This window comes from Nerophis lumbriciformis, linkage group LG27, assembly GCF_033978685.3.
Source record: "Nerophis lumbriciformis linkage group LG27, RoL_Nlum_v2.1, whole genome shotgun sequence".
NCBI lineage: Eukaryota > Metazoa > Chordata > Actinopteri > Syngnathiformes > Syngnathidae > Nerophis > Nerophis lumbriciformis.
This window is the reverse complement of record NC_084574.2, coordinates 22,580,332-22,603,676: the sequence shown is the minus strand read 5'-3', so window position 1 is coordinate 22,603,676 and position 23,345 is coordinate 22,580,332. Positions and strand designations below refer to the sequence as shown.

Below are 23,345 nucleotides of genomic sequence, written 5' to 3'. Positions count from 1 at the left end.
TTAGCTATTCCTCGTCCTGCAGGGATGATACTTGTAAGAAACATACTTTATTTGTCGCCATGGAGACGAGGATTAGTGATTTAGAAGTAGCTACAACACTGCAGACTGGGGCTGGACTTTAGCCGCTAGCTAGCTAACCATGTTTTAAAGCACCTCTTCCTGAGGGCGTTTCAGTGTTATAACTTCACCTTTATCTTTAGTTTTTAAGCCGAAATGCGTCCGTTCTCCCTTTTCTGTCTACACACTGTGTCTGCTTGTAAGTACTCTGTGATTGTGCGCTGCCGAACATGCTCCTCTGCTCGTAAACCAGCAATGACACGACGTGACGACAATGGGGGCGCGGGGGCGGTGGGGGACCGGTACTTTTTAGAGGCGGTATAGTACAGAATATGATTCATTAGTATTGCGGTACTATACTAATACCGGTATATCATACAACCCTAGTATAGTATTACAAAAAATAATTAAAAAGATTCCAAAAACAAAAAAAAACTCCATCTCACCAAGACGCTAACTCACAATGTATAGTTTGCGGTCTGATACACTAACCTTTTAACCACCGCATTGTGCACGACAAATACCGACACACAGCAATGTTTGGCAAAATATTATCTTTAGAGCACAAATCTACTCTTTAAGGTAAGAAGTTGCATACTGTGGTTGTAAATGTCTGTTTTGAGGTAGAAGACCAAATAAATGAAATACAGTAGCCCCCACGCTGCTTGGCTGTGCTCAGCCAGCTGGGGAGGGGGCCACCTGGATAAATGTTATGTAACAACATGAACTTATTATTATGAGCAGTTTTTTTTTACAGTGCAATTTATAAGTGGAACCGTTCTTGAAATATTTCCACCTCACAGGTGGCATGGCCAATTGGAATCAAGCCTGACTGCCTCGCCATTTGTGTGCTCTTTGTACTCCGACTCCACAACTCAAGGTTCGTCTGGAATGAACACAGTTGTGATGTTTTCCAAATGCTCAGGACTCTGAAGTATTCTCTACTATAATACATCCAAAGCAGGAGACATAGTTTAGATGTCCTCATGGAATAACCATTCTGCAGCCTGCGCACACACGGCCAAAACGCTTCAGCCTGCAAAGATCATAGCGAGCGATATTTCCCCTTCCATCAATCTATCTGCATCCCTGTTTTTCTCCCAGGGAAAGAGAAGCAAAGAGATTTGGACGGAATGGGGTGGGGGCTGGACTTTAGTGAGACCTGACTATAAATTGTTCAGTGAAATAAAAGTCCAAGTTTACTTTGGCCCATATACTCACACTGTTCACATATTTGAGTGCCATGAAATATAGACATATGCATTTAGCATCTTTATCTTGTCTGTGTGCAATGCAGAAATGCATCATGGATGGACAAATATTAACTAATACATTTTCATGGGACTACATTTTTCTACATTCGCTTTCTGACATTGTGACAGTTACAAAAAAGGGAGAAAAACAATGTTTCCACTCCAATTATATAAGGTGCATGTGAATGTATTTGTGAGGCATACTTGCCAACCTTGAGACCTCCGATTTCGAGGTGGGGGTGGGGCGGAGGCGTGGTTGGGGGCGTGGTTAAGAGGGGAGGAGTATATTTGGCAAGTATGTTGTGAGGGGATACATTTATACATAGATGAACATGTCCGCAGCATAGCACAGTTACATTTTACCAAAAAAAAGCATAATTGAATGCAATGGAAAGCTGCAAAATAATCCACAAAGTTGGCACGTTGTGTAAATCTTAAATAAAACCAGAATACAATGATTTGCAAATCCTTTTCAACTTATATTCAATTGAAAAGACTGCAAAGACAAAATACTTAACGTTCAAACTGGAAAATGTTGTTATTTTTTGCAAATATTAACTAATTTGGAGTTTCATGCCTGCAACATGTTTGAAAAAAAGCTGACACAAGTGGCAAAAAAGACAGAGAAAGTTAAGAAATGCTCATCAAACAATTATTTGGAACATCCCACCGGTGGGCAGGCTAATTGGGAACAGGTGGGTGCCATGATTGGGTATAAAAGCAGCTTCCATGAAATGGTACTTTTTGTTTTAATGCCTTGAAACAAAAGTAAAACCTCCCGCAGTGTTTCTGCTCAAGAGGATTCTTCATTTATCACTCCGACCAATGTTTGTAAGTTTTACAATACCACTAAAACAATTCATACACTATATTGACAAAAGTATTTGGCCACCTGCCTTGACTCCCATATGAACTTGAAGTGCCATCCCATTCCTAACCCATAGGGTTCAATATGATGTCGGTCCACCTTTTGCAGCTATTACAGCTTCAACTCTTCTGGGAAGGCTGTCCACAAGGTTGCGGAGTGTGTCCATAGGAATTTTCCACCATTCTTCCAAAAGCGCATTGGTGAGGTCACACACTGATGTTGGTCGAGAATGCCTGGCTCTCAGTCTCCGTTCTAATTCATCTCAAAGGTGTTCTATCGGGTTCAGGTCAGGACTCTGTGCAGGCCAGTCAAGTTCATCCACACCAGACTCTGTCATCCATGTCTTTATGGACCTTGCTTTGTGCACTGGTGCACAGTCATGTTGGAAGAGAAAGGGGCCCGCTCCAAACTGTTCCCACAAGGTTGGGAGCATGGAATTGCCTAAATGTTTTGGTATCCTGGAGCATTCAAAGTTCCTTTCACTGGAACTAAGGGGCCAAGCCCAACTCCTGAAAAACAACCCCTCACCATAATTCCTTCGCTGACCCCGCTCTGTCAGTTTATGTGGCCTACCACTTGGTGGCTGAGTTGTTGTTGTTCCCAAACTCTTCCATTTTCTTATAATAAAGCCGACAGTTGACTTTGGAATATTTAGGAGCGAGGACTGGATTTGTTGCACAGGTGGCATCCTATGACAGTTCCACGCTGGAAATCACTGAGCTCCTGAGAGCGGCCCATTCTTTCACAAATGTTTGTAGAAACAGTCTCCATGCCTAAGTGCTTGATTTTATACACCTGTGGCCGGGCCAAGTGATTAGGACACCTGATTCTGATCATTTGGATGGGTGACCAAATACTTTTGGCAATATAGTGTACTTGCTAAACCGGCCCATGCGTGACGTTTGAAGGACTGTTTTCATGCATATTTGTACGTGCCATTTTCAATGGAATCAAAGTGAGCGTCATTCGCATCAGGCGGCGTTTCTGGGTGTTGTTGATAAGTGACTTCGGCTTTGCATAGGAGAGTTTTAACTTGCACTTACAGACGTTTACAAGTGTCTGTTGTATAAACTTGGCAACTGTGGTTACAATCACTTGTTATACAAACCCCGTTTCCATATGAGTTGGGAAATTGTGTTAGATGTAAATATAAACGGAATACAATGATTTGCAAATCCTTTTTAACCCATATTCAGTTGAATATGCTACAAAGACAAGATATTTGATGTTCAAACTCATAAACTTTATTTTCTTTTTTCAAATAATAATTAACTTAGAATTTCATGGCTGCAACACGTGCCAAAGTAGTTGGGAAAGGGCATGTTCACCACTGTGTTACATCACCTTTTCTTTTAACAACACTCAGTAAACGTTTGGGAACTGAGGAGACACATTTTTTAAGCTTCTCAGGTGGAATTCTTTCCCATTCTTGCTTGATGTACAGCTTAAGTTATTCAACAGTCCGGGGGTCTCCGTTGTGGTATTTTAGGCTTCATAATGCGCCACACATTTTCAATGGGAGACAGGTGTGGACTACAGGCAGGCCAGTCTAGTACCCGCACTCTTTTACTATGAAGCCACGTTGATGTAACACGTGGCTTGGCATTGTCTTGCTGAAATAAGCAGGGGCGTCCATGGTAACGTTGCTTGGATGGCAACATATGTTGCTCCAAAACCAGTATGTACCTTTCAGCATTAATGGCGCCTTCACAGATGTGTAAGTTACCCATGTCTTGGGCACTAATACACCCCCATACCATCACACATGCTGGCTTTTCAACTTTGCGCCTATAACAATCCGGATGGTTCTTTGTATTGTGGTCCACTTTGTATCAGTCCATTTTAGATGAGCCAAAGGCGTTTCTGGATGTTGTTGATAAACGGTTTTCGCCTTGCATAGGAGAGTTTTAACTTGCACTAACAGATGTAGCGACCAACTGTAGTTACTGACAGTGGGTTTCTGAAGCGTTCCTGAGCCCATGTGGTGATATCCTTTACACACTGATGTCGCTTGTTGATGCAGTACAGCCTGAGGGATCCAAGATCACGGGTTTAGCCGCTTACGTGCAGTGATTTCTCCAGATTCTCCCTTTGATGATATTACTGACCGTAGATGGTGAAATCCCTAAATTCCTTGCAATAGCTGGTTGAGAAAGGTTTTTCTTAAACTGTTCAACAGTTTGCTCACGCATTTGTTGACAAAGTGGTGACCCTCACCCCATCCTTGTTTGTGAATGACTGAGCATTTCATGGAATCTACTTTTATACCCAATCATGGCACCCACCTGTTCCCAATTAGCCTGCACACCTGTGGGATGTTCCAAATAAGTGTTTGATGAGCATTCCTCAACTTTATCAGTATGTATTGCCACCTTTCCCAACTTCTTTGTCACGTGTTGCTGGCATCAAATTCTAAAGTTAATGGTTGTTTGCAAAAAAAAAAAACGTTTATCAGTTTGAACATCAAATATGTTGCCTTTGTAGCATATTCAACTGAATATGGGTTGAAAATGATTTGCAAATCATTGTATTCAGTTTATATTTACATCTAACATAATTTCCCAACTCATATAGAAACGGGGTTTGTAGAAGAAAAAAAATATTATATTAAATAATTACATTTAATACTGATTTATGACATGTTTATATCCCTTTTGAACCTTAAGAGTAAGTGTGTATAGCCAATCTTAACTGCATTCATCAATCCATTTCCTGCCGCTTGTTCCTTGCGGGGTGCTGGAGCCTATCCCAGCTACACAATCTTAACTCACTCAAGGTTAAAATGATTGAAGCGCGGACTTGAATGATGACTGTCGGTTAAATCCAAAGAAAACATACCTTGTTTCCAGAGGCACATTGCTACCCAGCACCCAGCTGTCTTGCAGCGGGACGCTTTCCGGCGGTGTGGTCTGCAGCTCGGCAGGTGATTGGCCGGCCACGAGGGCCGGGCTTCCACTAGGAGCTGTTAGGTGCCGCGTGGAATTCAGAGATTGGCCGGCGTGATGTGCGGAGCCCAAGGATTGATTGAGAGCCGTCACTGAGGGCCGCTGACGATGTGGCGGTGGCACAGGAGGCAGAGTCGAGCTATGGTGGTTGGATGGTTGCTCTGTAAAAATCAATAGAGACATTTAAATATTTGTATTAGTACCGGTTTCTTTTAAAGTATACCTTGTTCAGAGTGGGCTGTCCCAGCCTTTTTAAAAGCGAGTTTCTGAGTCGTGTGTGATAACAGCTTCTACGGATGACATGTGCAGTAAATCATACGCCATCACTTGCCAATAATATGTTTCCACGGTCTGCTAACTTTGTCTTTTTGTCTGATTGCTTTCCAAAAACGTGCTCCCCAGTCCTTACAGTTTTCAATTTCAACTGCCAATGTAGTTATTGATAGCATGTGAAGGAACATCAGGCGTCGGAGCCGAATAATAATCTCTCCGGTGGAAAAAGTATACTCAGAAAGTCAATCTCAATGCGCACAGTGACTGCAATAGTCACTCGTCTATCTTACAAGATGTACTTTTTTGCTCGACTTAATGTCTCGACTTGTCTACAACTACAAACCCCAAAACCAGTTAAGTTGGCAATTCAAATATAAAAACAGAATGCAACGATTTGCAAATCATTTTCAACTTATAATCAATTGAATAGACTGCAAAGATATTTAATGTTGCAACTGAGAAACTTCTTTTTTTTTTTTGCAAATAATCATTAACTTAGAATTTAATGGCAGCAACACGTTGCAAAAAAGTTGGCACAGGGACATTTTTACCACTGTGTTACATGGCCTTTCCTTTTAACAACACTCAGTTAACGTTTGGGAACCGAGGAGATGCTTTCCCATTCTTGCTTGATGTACAGCTTAAGTTGTTCAACAGTCCGGGGGTCTCCGTTGTGGTATTTTAGGCTTCATAATGCACCACACATTTTCAATGGGAGACAGGTCTGGACTACAGGCAGGCCAGTCTAGTACCCACACTTGTTTACTATGAGCCACGCTGTTGTAACACATGGCTTGGCATTGTCTTGCTGAAATAAGCAGGGGCGTCCATGATATTGTTGCTTGGATGGCAAAATATGTTGCTCCAAAACCTGTATGTACCTTTCAGCATTAATGGTGCCTTCACAGATGTAAAAGTTACCCATGCCTTGGGCACTAATACACCCCCATACCATCACAGATGCCGGATTTTGAACTTTGGTTCTTTTCCTCTCTGTTCCAGAGGACACAACGTCCACAGTTTCCAAAAACTATTTAAAATATGGACTCGTCAGACCAAAGAACACTTTTCCACTTTGCATCAGTCCATCTCAGATGAGCTCGGGCCCAGCGAAGCCGGCGGCGTTTCTGGGTGTTGTTGATAAATGGCTTTCGCTTTGCATAGTAGAGTTTTAACTTGCACTTACAGATTGAACGACAAACTGTAGTTATTTACATTGGTTTTCTGAAGAGTTCCTGAGCCTATGTGGTGATATCTTTTACACACTGATGTCGCTTTTTGATGCAGTACCGCCTGAGGGATCGAAGGTCCGTAATATCATCGCTTAGGTGCAGTGATTTCTCCAGATTCTCTGAACCTTTTGATGACGGACCGTAGATGGCGAAATTCCTAAATTCCTTGCAATAGCTCATTGAGAAATGTTGTTCTTAAACTGTTCAACAATTTGCTCACGGCTCTGTTCACAAAGTGGTGACCCTCGCCCCATCCTTGTTTGTGAATGACTGAGCATTTCATGGAATCTACTTTTATACCCAATCATGGCGCCCACCTGTTCCCAATTAGCCTGTTCACCTGTGGGATGTTCCAAATAAGTGTTTGATGAGCATTCCTCAACTTTTTCAGTCTTCTTTGCCACTTGTGCCAGCCTTTCTGAAACAAGTTGCAGACATTAAATTCCAAATGAGCTAACATTTGCAAAGAATAACAACATTTTCCAGTTTGAACGTTAAGTATCTTGTCTTTGCAGTCTATTCAATTGAATATAAGTTGAAAATGATTCGCAAATCATTATATTCTGTTTTTATTTACCATTTACACAAGGTGCCAACTTCACTGGTTTTGGGTATGTACTACATTTACGACGACTAAAGCTACCGTAACAAAGTCCTCTGACTTCTACAGTAAATGTGCAGAATTAAATCTGGGCTGCAAAATACAAAGCAACACTGACTAATATGCTTCTGCCAGAGAAAATAAATGATGCCGTTGACAAAAAGGTGTTTCAATGTATGTCATCATTCTTCAGAAAAAAGGCAACTGTCCAGAAATGAAGATGAGTAATGAAAACAATGCGTAAAAATATAAATCTCTTTCTCATATTCATTATGAGCTATTCTGTACAAAGTAGGCTAATAGGCGAATAACTATTTTATGCAAATTGACAATGATTCAGAGAGAATGTGGACTAATTCCAAATCAGTCACATTGTCACTGAAAAAAGCAAATATTTCAGTGGACATTATGCCAGTGAAAGGAAGGTTAATGGTAATAGCATTTTTATGTGATACTGCGGCAAGGAGGCATGTTAAACCTTTCAGTCACAAATGGGGAATTGTGGTATTTACAGTTTGGATGTTCGAATGTTTTTATCATAGACTAGGTACATATGACCTTTTTTGAAAAAACTATCACTGATAACATTAACAGTTAACGATATGTCACGGCCTCTCAAACTGCGACTCATTTAGAATAATCTAAATCCTTTAAAAAAGTTGTGGTTTGATCAAATGACATGTCCATGGACACATAAACAAGTCAAGTCTTTTTTGTTAAAACAGAACCCTGCATCCAATTCCAGAACAAATTACAGTGCAGAAATATTACAACTACAGTACTCGTTATCATAATGTTATTTACACACCGGGTACACTTGGTAAACAAATACAGCTCATAGTCAGAGCGAGTGATAATGCCAGGGAGAAGCCAGAGCTTGAAAACCCTCTTCATTATAAAAGTATCTTGTTCAGGCACACTTGGCCTTACCATTGAACAATGTAAACGGAAAAAGATAAAAATTAAAGCAGTGTGCCGTTATTTTTTAGTAAAGATGGGAAACCTATTGCTGTTATGTTACACTTGTCTACATCTTTGTACTTACTTACAAAACCCAAAACCAGTGACGTTGGCACGTTGTGTAAATCATAAATAAAAACAGAATACAACGATTTGCAAATCCTTTTCAACCTATATTCAATTGAATAGACTGCAAAGACGAGATATTTTTAACGTTCGAACTCGAAAACTTTGTTATGTTTTTGCAAATATTAGCTCATTTGGAATTTGATGCCTGCAACATGTTTCAAAAAAGCTGGCACAAGTGTCAAAAAATACTGAGAAAGTTGAGGAATGCTCATCAAACAGTTATTTGGAACATCCCACAGGTGAACATGCTAATTGGGAACAGGTGGGTGCCATGATTGGGTATAAAAGCAGCTTCCATGAAATGCTCAGTCATTAACAAATGCGTGAGCAAATTGTCGAAAAGTTTAAGAACAACATTTCTCAATGAGCTATTGCAAATAATTTAAGGATTTCACCATCTACGGTCTGTAATATCATTAAAATATTCAGAGAATCAGGAAAAATCACTGCGTGTGAGCGGCAATGCCCGCGACCTTCGACCCCTCAGGCGGTACTGCATCAAAAACTGACATCAGTGTGTAAAGGATATCACCACATGGGCTCAGGAACACTTCAGAAAACTACTGTCAGTAACTACAGTTTGTCGCTACATCTGTAAGTGCAAGTTAAAACTATACTATGCAAAGCCAAAGCCATTTATCAACAACACCCCAAACGCCGCCGGCTTTGCTGGGCCCGAGCTCATCTAAGATGGACTGATGCAAAGGTTAAAAGTGTTCTGTGGTCTGACGAGTCCACGTTTCAAATTGTTTTTGGAAACTGTGGACGTCGTGTCCTTCGGACCAAAGAGGAAAAGAACCATCCGGATTGTTATAGGCGCAAAGTTGAAAAGCCAGCATCTGTGATGGTATGGGGGTGTATTAGTGCCCAAGGCATGGGTAACTAAGTTTTGCCTTAGTCAGCGCATATCTCCATATATGGTAGAGGTTTACCCAAAGAGCTTCGCCCAAGTCAACCATTTTTTTTCCTTTGTAGTAAATAATTTCCTTATTCCTCACGGCATACAGTAATCTGTATGCAGCGAGGAATAAGGAAATGGGTAATTTACACATCTGAATTAATGCTGAAAAGTACATACAGGTTTTGGAGCAACATATGTTGCCATCCAAGCAACGTCTTTTTCATGGACGCCCCTGCTTATTTCAGCAAGACAATGCCAAGCCACGTGTTACAACAGCGTGGCTTCATAGTAAAAGAGTGCGGGTACTAGACTGGCCTGCCAGGAGTCCAGACCTGTCTCCCATTGAACATTTGTGGCGCATTATGAAGCATAAAATACCACAACGGAGACCCCCGGACTGTTGAACAACTTAAGCTGTACATCAAGCAAGAATGGGAAAGAATTCCACCTGAAAAGCTTCAAAAATTGGTCTCCTCAGTTCCCAAACGTTTACTGAGTGTTGTTAAAAGGAAAGGCCATGTAAAGTTTTTTTCAAAACATTGCTATTTTCAACCAAAATCTCCATCTTATCTTATATAGCGCTTTACTATACCTTCACAATATCTAAAGTGTTTTACATTATACGTCACATTCACCCATTCACCTACACATTCACACAATGATGGCTAAAGATGCCATGCAAGGTGCCAACCACAACACATCAAGAGCAAGGTGGGTCAAGAGTCTTGCTCAAAGACACAACGGCTTTGACTAGGATGGCCGCTATACCATCTGAGCCACGCTGCCCTCAAACAGACTAAAAACTGCAGTAGAAGATGGTTGTCAGGAAGATACATAACCCCTATGCTGAGCTCATGGTCACTCGAGTAATTTCCGGACTATAACTCGCTACTTTATGGATTCTCCTAATGGCTAATTTATGGATTTTTTTCGTGTTGGCACATGCCGCCAATAAATTTTGCCTTGTAACATCAAACCAATGAAATTGCGGAATAATTTTTAATATTGTTTTGGAACAATTTAAATGCAGTCACACCATAACTCATTTAGCCATTTAGCATGTTGTGGACTCACCCTCGTTGTGAAAAAGAAACAACAAAATTCACATCACACAGCCCCAAAGCTGAAAACCAACAACCTGGCCATCGAAAAAGGAAACAGCTGGCGCACGGAACGGAAACACCGCTCACCGAAGAAGACAACTTCAGCAGTTTCAGTGCGCAGGAGGAGGAGAAGGACAAATATAGCCCCAATGACCTTTGTGGTAGATTACTGTATGCCGTGTTACAGACGCTGTCTTTTGCTAAATTGGTGAATGAACACAAGCACCTACGTAAATACACTATATTGCCAAAAGTATTTGACCACCTGCCTTGAGTCACATATGAACTTGAAGTGCCATCCCATTCCTAACCCATAGGGTTCAATATGATGTGCCTCAGGATCCCCCGGGAGGAGCTGGTGGAAGTGGCTGAGGAGAGGGAAATCTGGGCTTCCCTGATTGGGCTGCTGCCCCCGTGACCTCAGAGGAGATGTTTGAAAAAAGGCGAGTTTTTTTAGCCATCTTTTGTATTGAAGGGGGAATTGCAAACTTCCTGTTGATTTTAGCTGGGGGTTGTCAGTGTATGAAATATAGGTCTAAGTGAGACCTACATTGAGGTTTTTGTTTCATGTGTCTCTGACATTCCTACTGGGAGTTAGAGGCAGTTTTGTCTGAGCAGGGTGCGGCCATCTTGAGACGGCAGCAGCGCAGCGCTTCTTTGAGGGCTCATAAAATCCAAACCGGAGCAGTAATTAAAACTCTTTCATCAACTTTTAATCAGAAGGGTTCAATCTCTCTCCTGTGCTTATTTGAAGCCGACATGACAAACGCGCTCAGAGGAGATAATGTTTGAAAAAAGGTGACTGTTTTTACACAACTTTTGTTTTGAAGGGGGAATTGCAAACTTCCTGTTGATTTTTGCTCGGGGTTGTCAGTGTATGAAATATAGGTCTAAGTGAGACCTACATAGAGGTTTTTGTTTCATGTGTTTACGACATTCCTACTGGCAGTTAGAGCGCAATTTTGAGTTTTGGGGTTTAGTTTTTTTGATTAGATCGCAATTTTCGCCCGTCCTGATGTGTGTGTCCAATTTGGTGAGTTTTGAGGCATGTTAAGGGGTTCAAATTACAGCTCAAAGAGGTGGCGGTATAATAATAATAAAACACTAGAAATTCAATAGGGTCCTCTGTCCCAAAGGGACATCGGTCCCTAATAAGCTAAATTACCTAAAATTTTCACAACAACGGTCAACAGACACCAACATCCAAAGATAGACAGACAGACACACTGGGAGAAAAAAAAAAAACGCTCGAAAGTGAGTGCAAGGGGGAAGAAGGGACAGGACAGGAGGTCGTGGCAAAAGGTATGGACACTTGACAGAGTGAAGGAGGTCAGGAGAAGAGTTATGACTCGTGGTTTGTGAGGTGTGAAAACTCATTCCACCTCTGGTCTTCGGCATGAAGAAAGCAGCAAGTCTGCTTTCTTTTCACAAGCAGAGGCTATCTTTGCAACTGATAGAAGCAAACACATAGGTGCAGTGTCCCTCTTGGAATGGTCACCCACACACAGGAAAGGACAGAAAAGAAGAAAGGAAGTTGAAGCTTGAGAGATGAGCGGTCTTGAATGGAGCACATCTTTATCCAGTGAAAAACACGAGTTTTACTGTATCAACAGAATTGTGACTATCATCGACTCAAACGTACGCATACAATTCTTCGACTTTGTCACCAAATATCGACAATAAAATCAGTCTCTGACAAATTCGTTTGTCAACAATAGTTGTTTTTTACGGACGGCCATCCACTAAAACATTTTACTTTCATCCCGTTAAAGGCATGAATACCTTGCTTATTTAGCAAAGACAGTACATCTATGATGCAGAATCATTTAAAGGCAAACTGCATTTCATTCACAGTCCTTATGTAAGACAAGAACACTATGGTCCGTATTTTCCAGACCATAGGGCGCACCGGATTATAAGGCGCACTGGCGATGAATGGTCTATTTGTGGGCTACATAACATGTAATGGTGGTTCTTTGGTCAAAATGTTGCATGGATTATGTTTTACAGATCATCTTCAAGTCACTTTCTGACAGTCGCTTCAGGATGCGCCGTTTTGTGGGCGGTCTTATTTACGTGGCTCACCTTCGACAGTGTCTTCTCCCCGTCATCTTTGTTGTAGCGGTGTAGCGTGCAAGGACGGGAGTGGAAGAAGTGTCAAAAGATGGAGCTAACTGTTTTAATGACATTCAGACTTTACTTCAATCAATAACGGAACAGCATCCCTTAATCCGGAAACAACAACAAAGCCGGAAATGTGTCCCGTGAAACACCGTCCGACCGGAACGCTAATAATTAAAGTTCCTTGGGTGAATAATGTAAACTCACTACACCGGTATGTTTTAGCGCTTTCATGGCGAGTTTACTGACAGACAAAAGTAAGAACTTTACACTACTTTATATTAGGAATGGCAACACCGTAGGGTGAATGTCCCATAACAAGAATATACTTGGATGATACCACAAATTTGGGTATCAATTTGATACCAAGTAGTTACAGGATCATACATTGGTCATATTCAAAGTCATCATGTGTCCAGGGACATATTTCCTGAGTTTATAAACATAATATATTTTTTTTTAAATGAAAGAAGATGTTGTGATGCCAAAAAACATTGACGTAATCATAGTAGTATCGACTAGAAACATTCCTGACTTGGTATCATTATAGTGGATGTTAGATGTAGATCCACTCATGGCGTTTGTTTATATTTTGACGCTGGTGAGCTACGGTGTGTAGTGAAGCATGTTTAGCTATTCTTCGTCCTGCAGGGATGATACTTGTAAGTAGGGCTGGGCGATATATCGATATACTCGATATATCGCGGGTTTGTCTCTGTGCGATATAGAAAATGACTATATCGTGATATTCGAGTATGCGTTCTCACGCAGTTGCTTTTAGCTGCTGGCATTACACTACAGGCTCTCCTCGCTCTTTCTTGTGTCTCCTTCTCACAGACAGACAAGCGCACCTTCTTACACACGTCACATACTGTCACGTCATACGTCACATACGTATAAGCCCTCCCCGAGCAGAGAGGTAGCAGCATGGCTAAAGTTAGCTGTGATGCTAGCGCAGCCGTGCGAGTGGTAATACGAGAGAGAGAAGTTGCGAATCTGGTAACAAATGAAGGAAGAATTAATTCCCCCTAAAAAACATTAGGGGGTCCATCGTCTGGCGGTGGTTTGGCTTCAAGTGGGAATATGTCGAACAGACAACCGTAATTTGTCAAGTGTGGGGCAAAAGCGTTGCTATAAAAAGTAGCATTGCTGCTAATATGTAGCATCATTTGAAAAGTCACCCGCTAGAGAATGAAGAGTGCTTACTCCGCATGTCAACATCTCCGTTCGGTGCCACACGTCCACACCATCAAAATGCCGAGGCAAACATTTCCAGATCAACACCGTATGAACAAAAATAGTGATTTTTTTCGTTGTGATTTCCTTCTCTGCATGAAAGTTTAAAAGTAGCATATATTAATGCAGTGTGAAGAAGAATATTTTAATGTAGACACATAGAATCATCATACGGCTGTGATTATATGCATCAAGTGTTCATTCAAAATATCGAGATATATATTGTGTATCGCGATATGGCCTTAAAATATCGCAATATTAAAAAAAAGGCCATATCGCCCAGCCCTACTTGTAAAAAACTTACTTCATGTGTCGCCATGGAGGGGAGGATTAGTGATTTAGAAGTAGCTACTAGCTGTTATTTTGATTGTCCTTAGTTTTCATAATATCAGCACTTTTGCTTTTAAATGGACACAAGTTATTAGTGTTGATGCAATAACCCAATAAGCAGCACAATCACAGTATAAATGCATATTTCTGAATAAAATAGTCATGTTTATTGTTATCGTCATGTTTGTTGTTAGCCTAAACATATCTCAAGCTGAAATTAAAAACCAAAGCCTAACTAAGAACTATTACCAGTGGTTGAGCAGTGGTTCTTAACCTGGGTTCGATCAAACCCTAGGGTTCGGTGAGTCGGGCTCAGGGGTTCGGCGGAGGTCAAGACACACCCGACTCATTGTGTAAATAAAAACTTCTCCCTATCGGCGTATTACGGATACGGCAACAGCAGAAGTCAGACTGATTTGCAGGTGTGTAATTTGTTGTGAGTTTATGTTGGTTTTGTTCTTTGAACAAGGTGATGTTCATGCACGCTTCATTTTGTGCACCAGTAAAAAAACATGGTAACACTTTAGTATGGGGAACATATTCACCATTAATTAGTTGCTTATTAACATGCAAATTAGTAACATATTGGCTCTTAACTAATCATTATTAAGTACTTATTAATGCCTTATTCGGCATGGCCTTATTATAACCCTAACCATGGCCCTAACCCTCTAACACCAACCCTAACCAAATAACTCTAAATTAAGTCTTTGTTACTCAGAATATGTTCCCCATACTAAAGTGTTACCAAAAACATATAACTTTGTCTTGAATTTGAAAAAAAAACAACATTTTATTTTTCACTAAAGAAGGGTTTGGTGAATGCGCATATGAAACTGGTGGGGTTCGGTACCTCCAACAAGGTTAAGAACCACTGGGTTAGAGTGTCCGCCCTGAGATCGGTAGGTCGTGAGTTCAAACTCCGGCCGAGTCATACCAAAGACTACAAAAATGGGACCCGTTACCTCCCTGCTTGGCACTCAGCATCAAGGGTTGGAATTGGGGGTTAAATCCCTAAATGATTCCCGAGCGCGGCCCATGCTGTTGCTCACTGCTCCCGTCACCTCCCAGGGGGTGAAACAAGGGGATGGGTCAAATGCAGAGGAGAAATTTCACCACACCTAGTGTGTGTGTGACAATCATTGGTACTTTAACTTTAACTGAATAGGTTTATGCATCCTACTCCGATTAGTCGACTGATCGTTAAGATAGTCGATGACTAATCAACAATAGTCCTATATGCAAGCAGAGCAGCCGCATGAAGTGCAATTGCAAAAAAGTCCAAAACAAATAAAAGCATGCCCATGAGTGAGATAGAAACCGGAGTGTATTGGCATACGGTTTTTAATCAAAACTCAACCAACTTCTGCAGTCATCTTCATGCTAACTGTGCCATGAACTGAACTGTATTTCTATTCTGTGTCTGCATTACCACTTTTCCCATCCCCTCTCTGACACTCTTACAATCCTCTTCATCTGACCTCCTCTTACGTACCAATCCTCTCCTCCATGTCCTCCTTCAACGCAGGCAGCTGCAACCCTCTCAGAGGCTCTAATCAGTCTTCCACATTTTTCTCTGCTCATTGAAGCACCAGTGTACTTACCCCACATACACCCTCCTCTCTCACCCTTATTCTTTCATTTTCTCCTGCCCTGTCAACTTTTTTCTCCCCCTTTCTCACCGTGCCGTGAGATATAGTCTGGTGTGCCGTGGGAAATGATGCAACTTCCCCTAATTGGTCCAAAAAAGATTTTTTTGCAAATCAATAAGTATAATCTGCAAATAATGTGTCGTTGCTTTGTAAAATGTGTCGGGTGAGACGAGGATGGTTTGTTGTGATCCCAATATTTAGACCACAGCGGGAGGCAGCGTGCAGGTAAAAAAAGTATGTCATGCTTAAACCAAAAATGAACAAAAGGGAAAGGAAAAGGCAACAGCTATGCAAAACGAAAGTAAAACTGAACTGGCTACAGAGTAAACAGAAACAGAACGCTGGACGACAGCAAAAACTTGTACATCCGTACATGACATGACAATCGACGGTGTCCACACAAAGAAGGATAGCGACAACGTAAATAGCCTCGCTTGCTAACACAAAGCAGGTGCGTGGAATAGCGCTCAAAGGAAGACATGAAACTGCTACAGGAAAACACCAACAAAACAGGAAGGGCCACCAAAATAACAGCGCAAGACAAGAACTAAAGCACCACACACAGGAAAACACCAACAAACTCAAAATACGACCTGGTGGAGTTTCATTTTTTAACGTTTTCTGCTGGTGGTGTGCCTCCGGATTTTTTAACGAAAAAAAATGTGCCTTGCCTCAAAAAAGGTTGAAAAACACTGCTCTCGTCAGTGGGTCTTCCTTTGCTTCAGCTAATGTAGTCTCTCTTTATTCTCTGTCGAATTTGTCCTATGAGTCAACAGGTTGTGTTACAGTAGCAAGTTTTGTTGTATTCTCCTTGAATGTTATCAGTTGTGTTTAATTGAACATATATACTACAACGTTAATTACTATAGTTGTATGTACTGTATTTTCCGGGCCATAGGGCAATTAATTGTCATATATAAATATAAGGCACACCGGATTATAAGGCGCATTAAAGGGGTCGTATTATTTATAGATTTTTTTCTAAATGTAAAAGACTTCCTTGTGGTCTACATAACATGTAATGGTGTTTCTTTGGTCAAAATGTTGCATCGATGATGTTTCACAGATCATCTTCAAGTCGCTTTCTGACAGTCGCTTCAAGATGCGCCGTTTTGTGGGCGGTCTTATTTACGTGGCTCACCTTCGACAGCGTCTTCTCCCCGTCATCTTTGTTGTAGCGGTGTAGCGTGCAAGGACGGGGGTGGACGAAGTATCAAAAGATGGAGCTAACTGTTTTAATGACATTCAGACTTTACTTCAATCAATAACGGAGCAGCATCTCCTCATCCGGAAACAACAACAACGCCGGAAATGTGTCCCGTGAAAAACCGTCCGACCGGAACTCTAACTAAAGTTCTTTGGGTGAATAATGTAAACTCACTACACAGGTATGTTTTCGCACTTTCATGGCGAGTTTACTGACAGATATAAGTAAGAACTTTACACTACTTTATATTAGAAATGGCAACAGCGGAGGATGAATGTCCCATAACAAGAAGATGGAGAAAAAGAAGAAGCTTATCGACTACGGTGTCGCCACGGACTACAAAGTCGGACGCGCGCAATTTTTCAGGATTTATGCAGATCCCAAATACAGATCAGCAGGTACCAGAAGGTAAGACAAGTTGCTTTTGTATAAAATTGCGAAACAAAAAACAGAAGATAATATGTCTTACCTTATACACACACCATAATAATACTCCTATGTTGAAGCACATCAAGCGGTGCGGCTTCATAGCTTACCAAAGTCGTACTAAAACATTTTGATGGATTTTTGAGCGCCGTGTGTAATGTTCTATATTTTTAATGGGACATATAAAATGTTGGTGTTGTTTACTTGAGTCATTTTGCCATCATAGTGCAGTCTACACTTATCTCTTATGTTTGACTGCCATCTACTGGTCACACTTATCATTACACCATGTACCAAATAAAATTGCTTCGAGGTCGGTAAGCGAAACCAGAATTATTCCGTACATTAGGCGCGCCGGATTTTAAGGCGCAGTGTCGAGTTTTGAGAAAAAAATATATATTTTAAGTGCACCTTATAGTCTGGAAAATATGGTAAACAATATTCCTGTACTAAGTAGAATACAAGAAATACAGTGGTACCTCGCCTTATGACTGCAGCAGCTCACAATTCATTTTATCTCTCATGGATAATTGTTATGTTTTAGGCTGCGAGCAAAACATTTAGTCCAGACCCTCCATCGCAAGTTGCCGCATGGTATATAACAGATCAGGCAATGAATTGGTTTCCTAGTCGGTTATGTGTAATAGTAATGGAAGGATTATAATGCAAATATATAAAAACACGTGGGGGCAAAAACACCTCACAGGTTTGATTTATTCAGGCCTCGCTAGCCCATTTAAAGCAACATGCTGTGTTATAACATTTTAGGGTACAATGTAATTTCATAGTCATAGACGTACAATTTGTGCATACATACTTTCTGCATTAATACTACGTATCTGGATGTGTCTGATGGATGCGTCATCTTTAGGGCAAGCTTGTGGTTGTAACCCAATTATCCACAGAGAAAAGTTAATGTTACCCTGGAGGGAGACACTTATTTTTTTTTCATGGAGGGGAAAATGCATGTGAATGTTAAGGGAAAATAATGCAGATTATACAACACACTGCCAATGAATATTGATTGATTATTCAAGTATTTTGGGCAATATTAAAGACTGAGGATCCCTGCTTTAGAGAAACAATCTCACAGCCACAGTGTGTCTATCAATACTCAATGTGTCTCATTTTCTATACTTATATCTACACGCGAGCACATGCACGACTAGTGCAATCGACATTTACATTGGGGGGTGGACGTGCAAAGTGCACGTGTTTACGTGGATTGTGAAGGATTGTGCTAACAAACAGACAGTAACATAAGTCTAAGTCTCTATTAGAGATGTCCGATAATATCGGCCTGCCGATATTATCGGACATCTCTAAATGTGTTAAAATGTAATATCGGAAATTATCGGTATCGTTTTTTTAATTATCGGTATCGTTTTTTTTTTCTTTTATTAAATCAACATAAAAAACACTAGATACACTTACAATTAGTGCACCAATCCAAAAAACCTCCCTCCCCCATTTACACTCATTCACACTCATTCACACAAAAGGGTTGTTTCTTTCTGTTATTTATATTCTGGTTCCTACATTATATATCAATATATATCAATACAGTCTGCAAGGGATACAGTCCGTAAGCACACATGATTGTGCGTGTGCTGGTCCACTAACAGTACTAACCTTTAACAATTAATTTTAATAATTGTCATTAATTACTAGTTTCTATGTAACTGTTTTTATATTGTTTTACTTTCTTTTTTATTCAAGAAAATGTTTTTAATTTATTTATCTTATATTAAAAATTTATAATTTTTTTTAAGTACCGTACCTTATCTTTACCATACCTGGTTTTCCAAATTAGGCATAATAATGTGTTAATTCCACGACTGTATATATCTGTATCGGTTGGTATCGGTTGATATCCGTATCCGTAATTAAGAGTTGGACAATATCGGAATATCGGATATCGGCAAAAAAGCCATTATCGGACATCCCTACTAGGAATTGATGAGCTGGAATTCAAGCTTAATTGACAAAATCTTCCAGATGAAAAGAACAAGTTTGGGATATTTCCTGCCAGATACATGAGGGACTCTTGGGAGAAATGGCGAGTCGTGTGCCTGTCAGTTCTTCCCGTCGTGGACGTGGAAGAAATCTATTTGGAACAGTGATAACAGGGCATCTGCTGATTGGAGTGAACATCGCTCAGGTCTATCGACACATTTGAAAGACGATGGCAGTCGTTTAAGAAGCCCGGAAGCTGCTTGTCGCCATGGACAGGATGGGCATCTCAGACTATGGCGATCTCAGAATTTAATCACAAATTAGATAACATCTCTGAGAAGCTTACCGCTCTGCAAGGCAAAATGATGATCAATTGAGAGCCAAAATGGACAATTATATCAGCCAAATCCATTGGAATGTGTTTGGTCGGCCGAAACCAATAACACTCCTAATCTATAATAGCTATTTGCTCCCTCTGCAAATGCCTTTGGCAAGTTCTTGCCGTAAACATCCGAGTGAGACCAGCACAGTGAAAGAACACACAGAGGGGCTAGCTTGGGAGCTGCTTCCCCCTCTCCATCTATACCTTTCCTACCTTTTTTTAATGGTGTCATTTGTATTGTATGTCTCCTCTTATCAGGTTTGTGCTGGGATTGATTTTGTTGTACACTATATTGCCAAAAGTATATGGCCACCTGCTTTGACTCACATATGAACTTGAAGTGCCATCCCATTCCTAACCCATAGGGTTCAATATGATGTCGGTCCACCATTTGCAGCTATTACAGCTTCAACTCTTCTGGGAAGGCTGTCCACAAGGTTGCAGAGTGTGTTTATAGGAATTTTCCACCATTCTTCCAAAAGCACGTTGGTGAGGTCACACACTGATGTTGGTGGAGAAGGCCTGGCTCTCAGCCTCCGTTCTAATTCATCCCAAAGGTGTTCTATCGGGTTCAGGTCAGGACTCTGTGCAGGCCAGTCAAGTTCATCCACACCAGACTCTGTCATCCATGTCTTTATGGACCTTGCTTTGTGCAATGGTGCACAATCATGTTGGAAGAGGAAGGGGCCCGCTCCAAATTGTTCCCACAAGGTTGGGAGCATGGAATTGTCCAAAATGTTTTGGTATCCTGGAGCATTCAAAGATCCTTTCACTGGAACTAAGGGGCCAAGCCCAACACCTGGAAAAACAACCCAACACCATAATTCCTTCTCCACCAAATTTCCCACTCGGCACAATGCAGTCCAAAATGTAGCGTTCTCCTGGCAACCTCCAAACCCAGACTGGTCCATCAGATTGCCAGATGGAAAAGCGTGATTCATCACTCCAGAGAAGGCGTCTCCACTGCTCTAGAGTCCAGTGGCGACGTTCTTTACACCACTGCATCCCACGCTTTGCTTTGGACTTGGTGATGTATGGCTTAGATGCAGCTGCTCAGCCATGGGAACCCATTCCATGAAGGTCTCTGTGTACTGTACGTGGGCTAATTGGAAGGTCACATGAAGTTTGGAGCTCTGTAGCAACTGACTGTGCAGAAAGTCTTTGCACTATGCGCTTCAGCATCCGCTGACCCCTCTCTGTCAGTTTACTTGGTGGCTGAGTTGCTGTTGTTCCCAAACTCTTTCATTTTCTTATAATAAAGCCGACAGTTGACTTTGGAATATTTAGGAGCGAGGACATTTCACGACTGGATTTGTTGCACAGGTGGCATCCTATGACAGTTCCACGCTGGAAATCACTGAGCGCGGCCCATTCTTTCACAAATGTTTGTAGAAACAGTCTCCATCCCTAAGTGCTTGATGTTATACACCTGTGGCCGGGCCAAGTGATTAGGACACCTGATTCTCGTCATTTGGATGGGTGGCCAAATACTTTTGGCAATATAGTGTATTTCTCTAAGTGCAATGACAACTATTGTAATCTATTCTAGTGTGATCACTCCTCTACAGTTACATTTGTGCTATACAAGTGCACACGTGTGCGCGTGTGTGTGTGTGTTTGTTTGGGAGTTGGGGTATTGCAAACCCCGTTTCCATATGAGTTGGGAAATTGTGTTAGATGTAAATATAAACGGAATACAATGATTTGCAAATCATTTTCAACCCATATTCAGTTGAATATGCTACAAAGACAACATATTTGATGTTCAAACTGATAAACATTTGTTTTTTTGTTGCAAATAATCATTAACTTTAGAATTTGATGCCAGCAACACGTGCCAAAGAAGTTGGGAAAGGTGGCAATAAATACTGATAAAGTTGAGGAATGCTCATCAAACACTTATTTGGAACATCCCACAGGTGAACAGGCTAATTGGGAACAGGTGGGTGCCATGATTGGGTATAAAAGTAGATTCCATGAAATGCTCAGTCATTCACAAACAAGGATGGGGCGAGGGTCACAACTTTGTCAACAAATGCGTGAGCAAATTGTTGAACAGTTTAAGAAAAACATTTCTAAACCAGCTATTGCAAGGAATTTAGGGATTTCACCATCTACGGTCCGTAATATCATCAAAGGGTTCAGAGAATCTGGAGAAATCACTGCACGTAAGCAGCTAAGCCCGTGACCTTCGATCCCTCAGGCTGTACTGCATCAACAAGCGACATCAGTGTGTAAAGGATATCACCACATGGGCTCAGGAACACTTCAGAAACCCACTGTCAGTAACAACAGTTGGTCGCTACATCTGTAAGTGCAAGTTAAAACTCTCCAATGCAAGGCGAAAACAGTTTATCAACAACACCCAGAAACGCCGTCGGCTTCGCTGGGCCTGAGCTCATCTAAGATGGACTGATGCAAAGTGGAAAAGTGTTCTGTGGTCTGACGAGTCCACATTTCAAATTGTTTTTGGAAACTGTGGACGTCGTGTCTTCCGGACTAAAGAGGAAAAGAACCATCCGGATTGTTATAGGCGTAAAGTTGAAAAGCCAGCATCTGTGATGGTATGGGGGTGTATTAGTGTCCAAGACATGGGTAACTTACACATCTGTGAAGGCGCCATTAATGCTGAAAGGTACATACAGGTTTTGGAGCAACATATGTTGCCATCCAAGCAATGTTACCATGGACGCCCCTGCTTATTTCAGCAAGACAATGCCAAGCCACGTGTTACATCAACGTGGCTTCATAGTAAAATAGTGCGGGTACTAGACTGGCCTGCCTGTAGTCCAGACCTGTCTCCCATTGAAAATGTGTGGCGCATTATGAAGCCTAAAATACCACAACGGAGACCCCGGACTGTTGAACAACTTAAGCTGTACATCAAGCAAGAATGGGAAAGAATTCCACCTGAGAAGCTTAAAAAATGTGTCTCTTCAGTTCCCAAACGTTTACTGAGTGTTGTTAAAAGGAAAGGCCATGTAACACAGTGGTGAACATGCCCTTTCCCAACTACTTTGGCACGTGTTGCAGCCATGTAATTCTAAGTTAATTATTATTTGCACAAAAAAAAACAACATCAAATATGTTGTCTTTGTAGTGCATTCAATTGAATATGGGTTGAAAATAATTTGCAAATCATTGTATTCCGTTTATATTTACATCTAACACAATTTCCCAAATCATATGGAAACAGGGTTTGTACAATCACTCTTCTACAGTTATGTTTCACACAAGTTCTTAATAGACTCAAAAATAAGTCACAAAGTCAAATCAAAATAGTGCCCTTGAATTAATCTGTATAAAAAGTTTAATAAATAACGTGACCTTCCCTGTACTGTAGGTACCATTGATTCGTTCTCATGTCTGGAAGGATCCTTTCATTGTCTCCTTCCCTTTTCACCGTATTGCCTTTATTGATTAGGAGTGGCGTTGAAGAGAAATGTTTTTTTTTTTTCTTCATCCAGCTCTCACCCTGAATCGCTCAATCCTCGTCTTCATTCAGCGTCTCATTGATTAGTTCTGGTGTTGAGGAGAATTGTCTGCTTGGTCCTGGATTAAAAAGCACTAAGTGTTATTTGCTGTCTCTCTCGTCCATGCGCTGACCTCCCTCTTTTCTTTTAGCACAGACGCCGTCAATAAGCTTTGGCGTCATCCCCCCCATTTGCAAAGAAACTTGGCATTTTTTTTTTCGTTGTTGTTGTTTCTTCTTC

The 23,345-nt window shown here is 41.1% G+C and overlaps 1 protein-coding gene across 11 annotated transcripts in view; it reads right to left on the bottom strand.

The window, feature by feature from the left end:
* tenm3 (teneurin transmembrane protein 3) overlaps positions 1 to 23,345 on the bottom strand; it is an 822,859-nt gene that overhangs the window by 323,555 nt on the left and 475,959 nt on the right. For all 11 annotated transcript variants that reach the window (XM_061988364.1, XM_061988365.1, XM_061988363.1 and 8 more), the window contains one exon: positions 5,017 to 5,284. In XM_061988364.1, the coding sequence (XP_061844348.1) occupies positions 5,017 to 5,284 (268 nt within the window). The remainder of the gene's footprint in view (positions 1 to 5,016; positions 5,285 to 23,345) is intronic.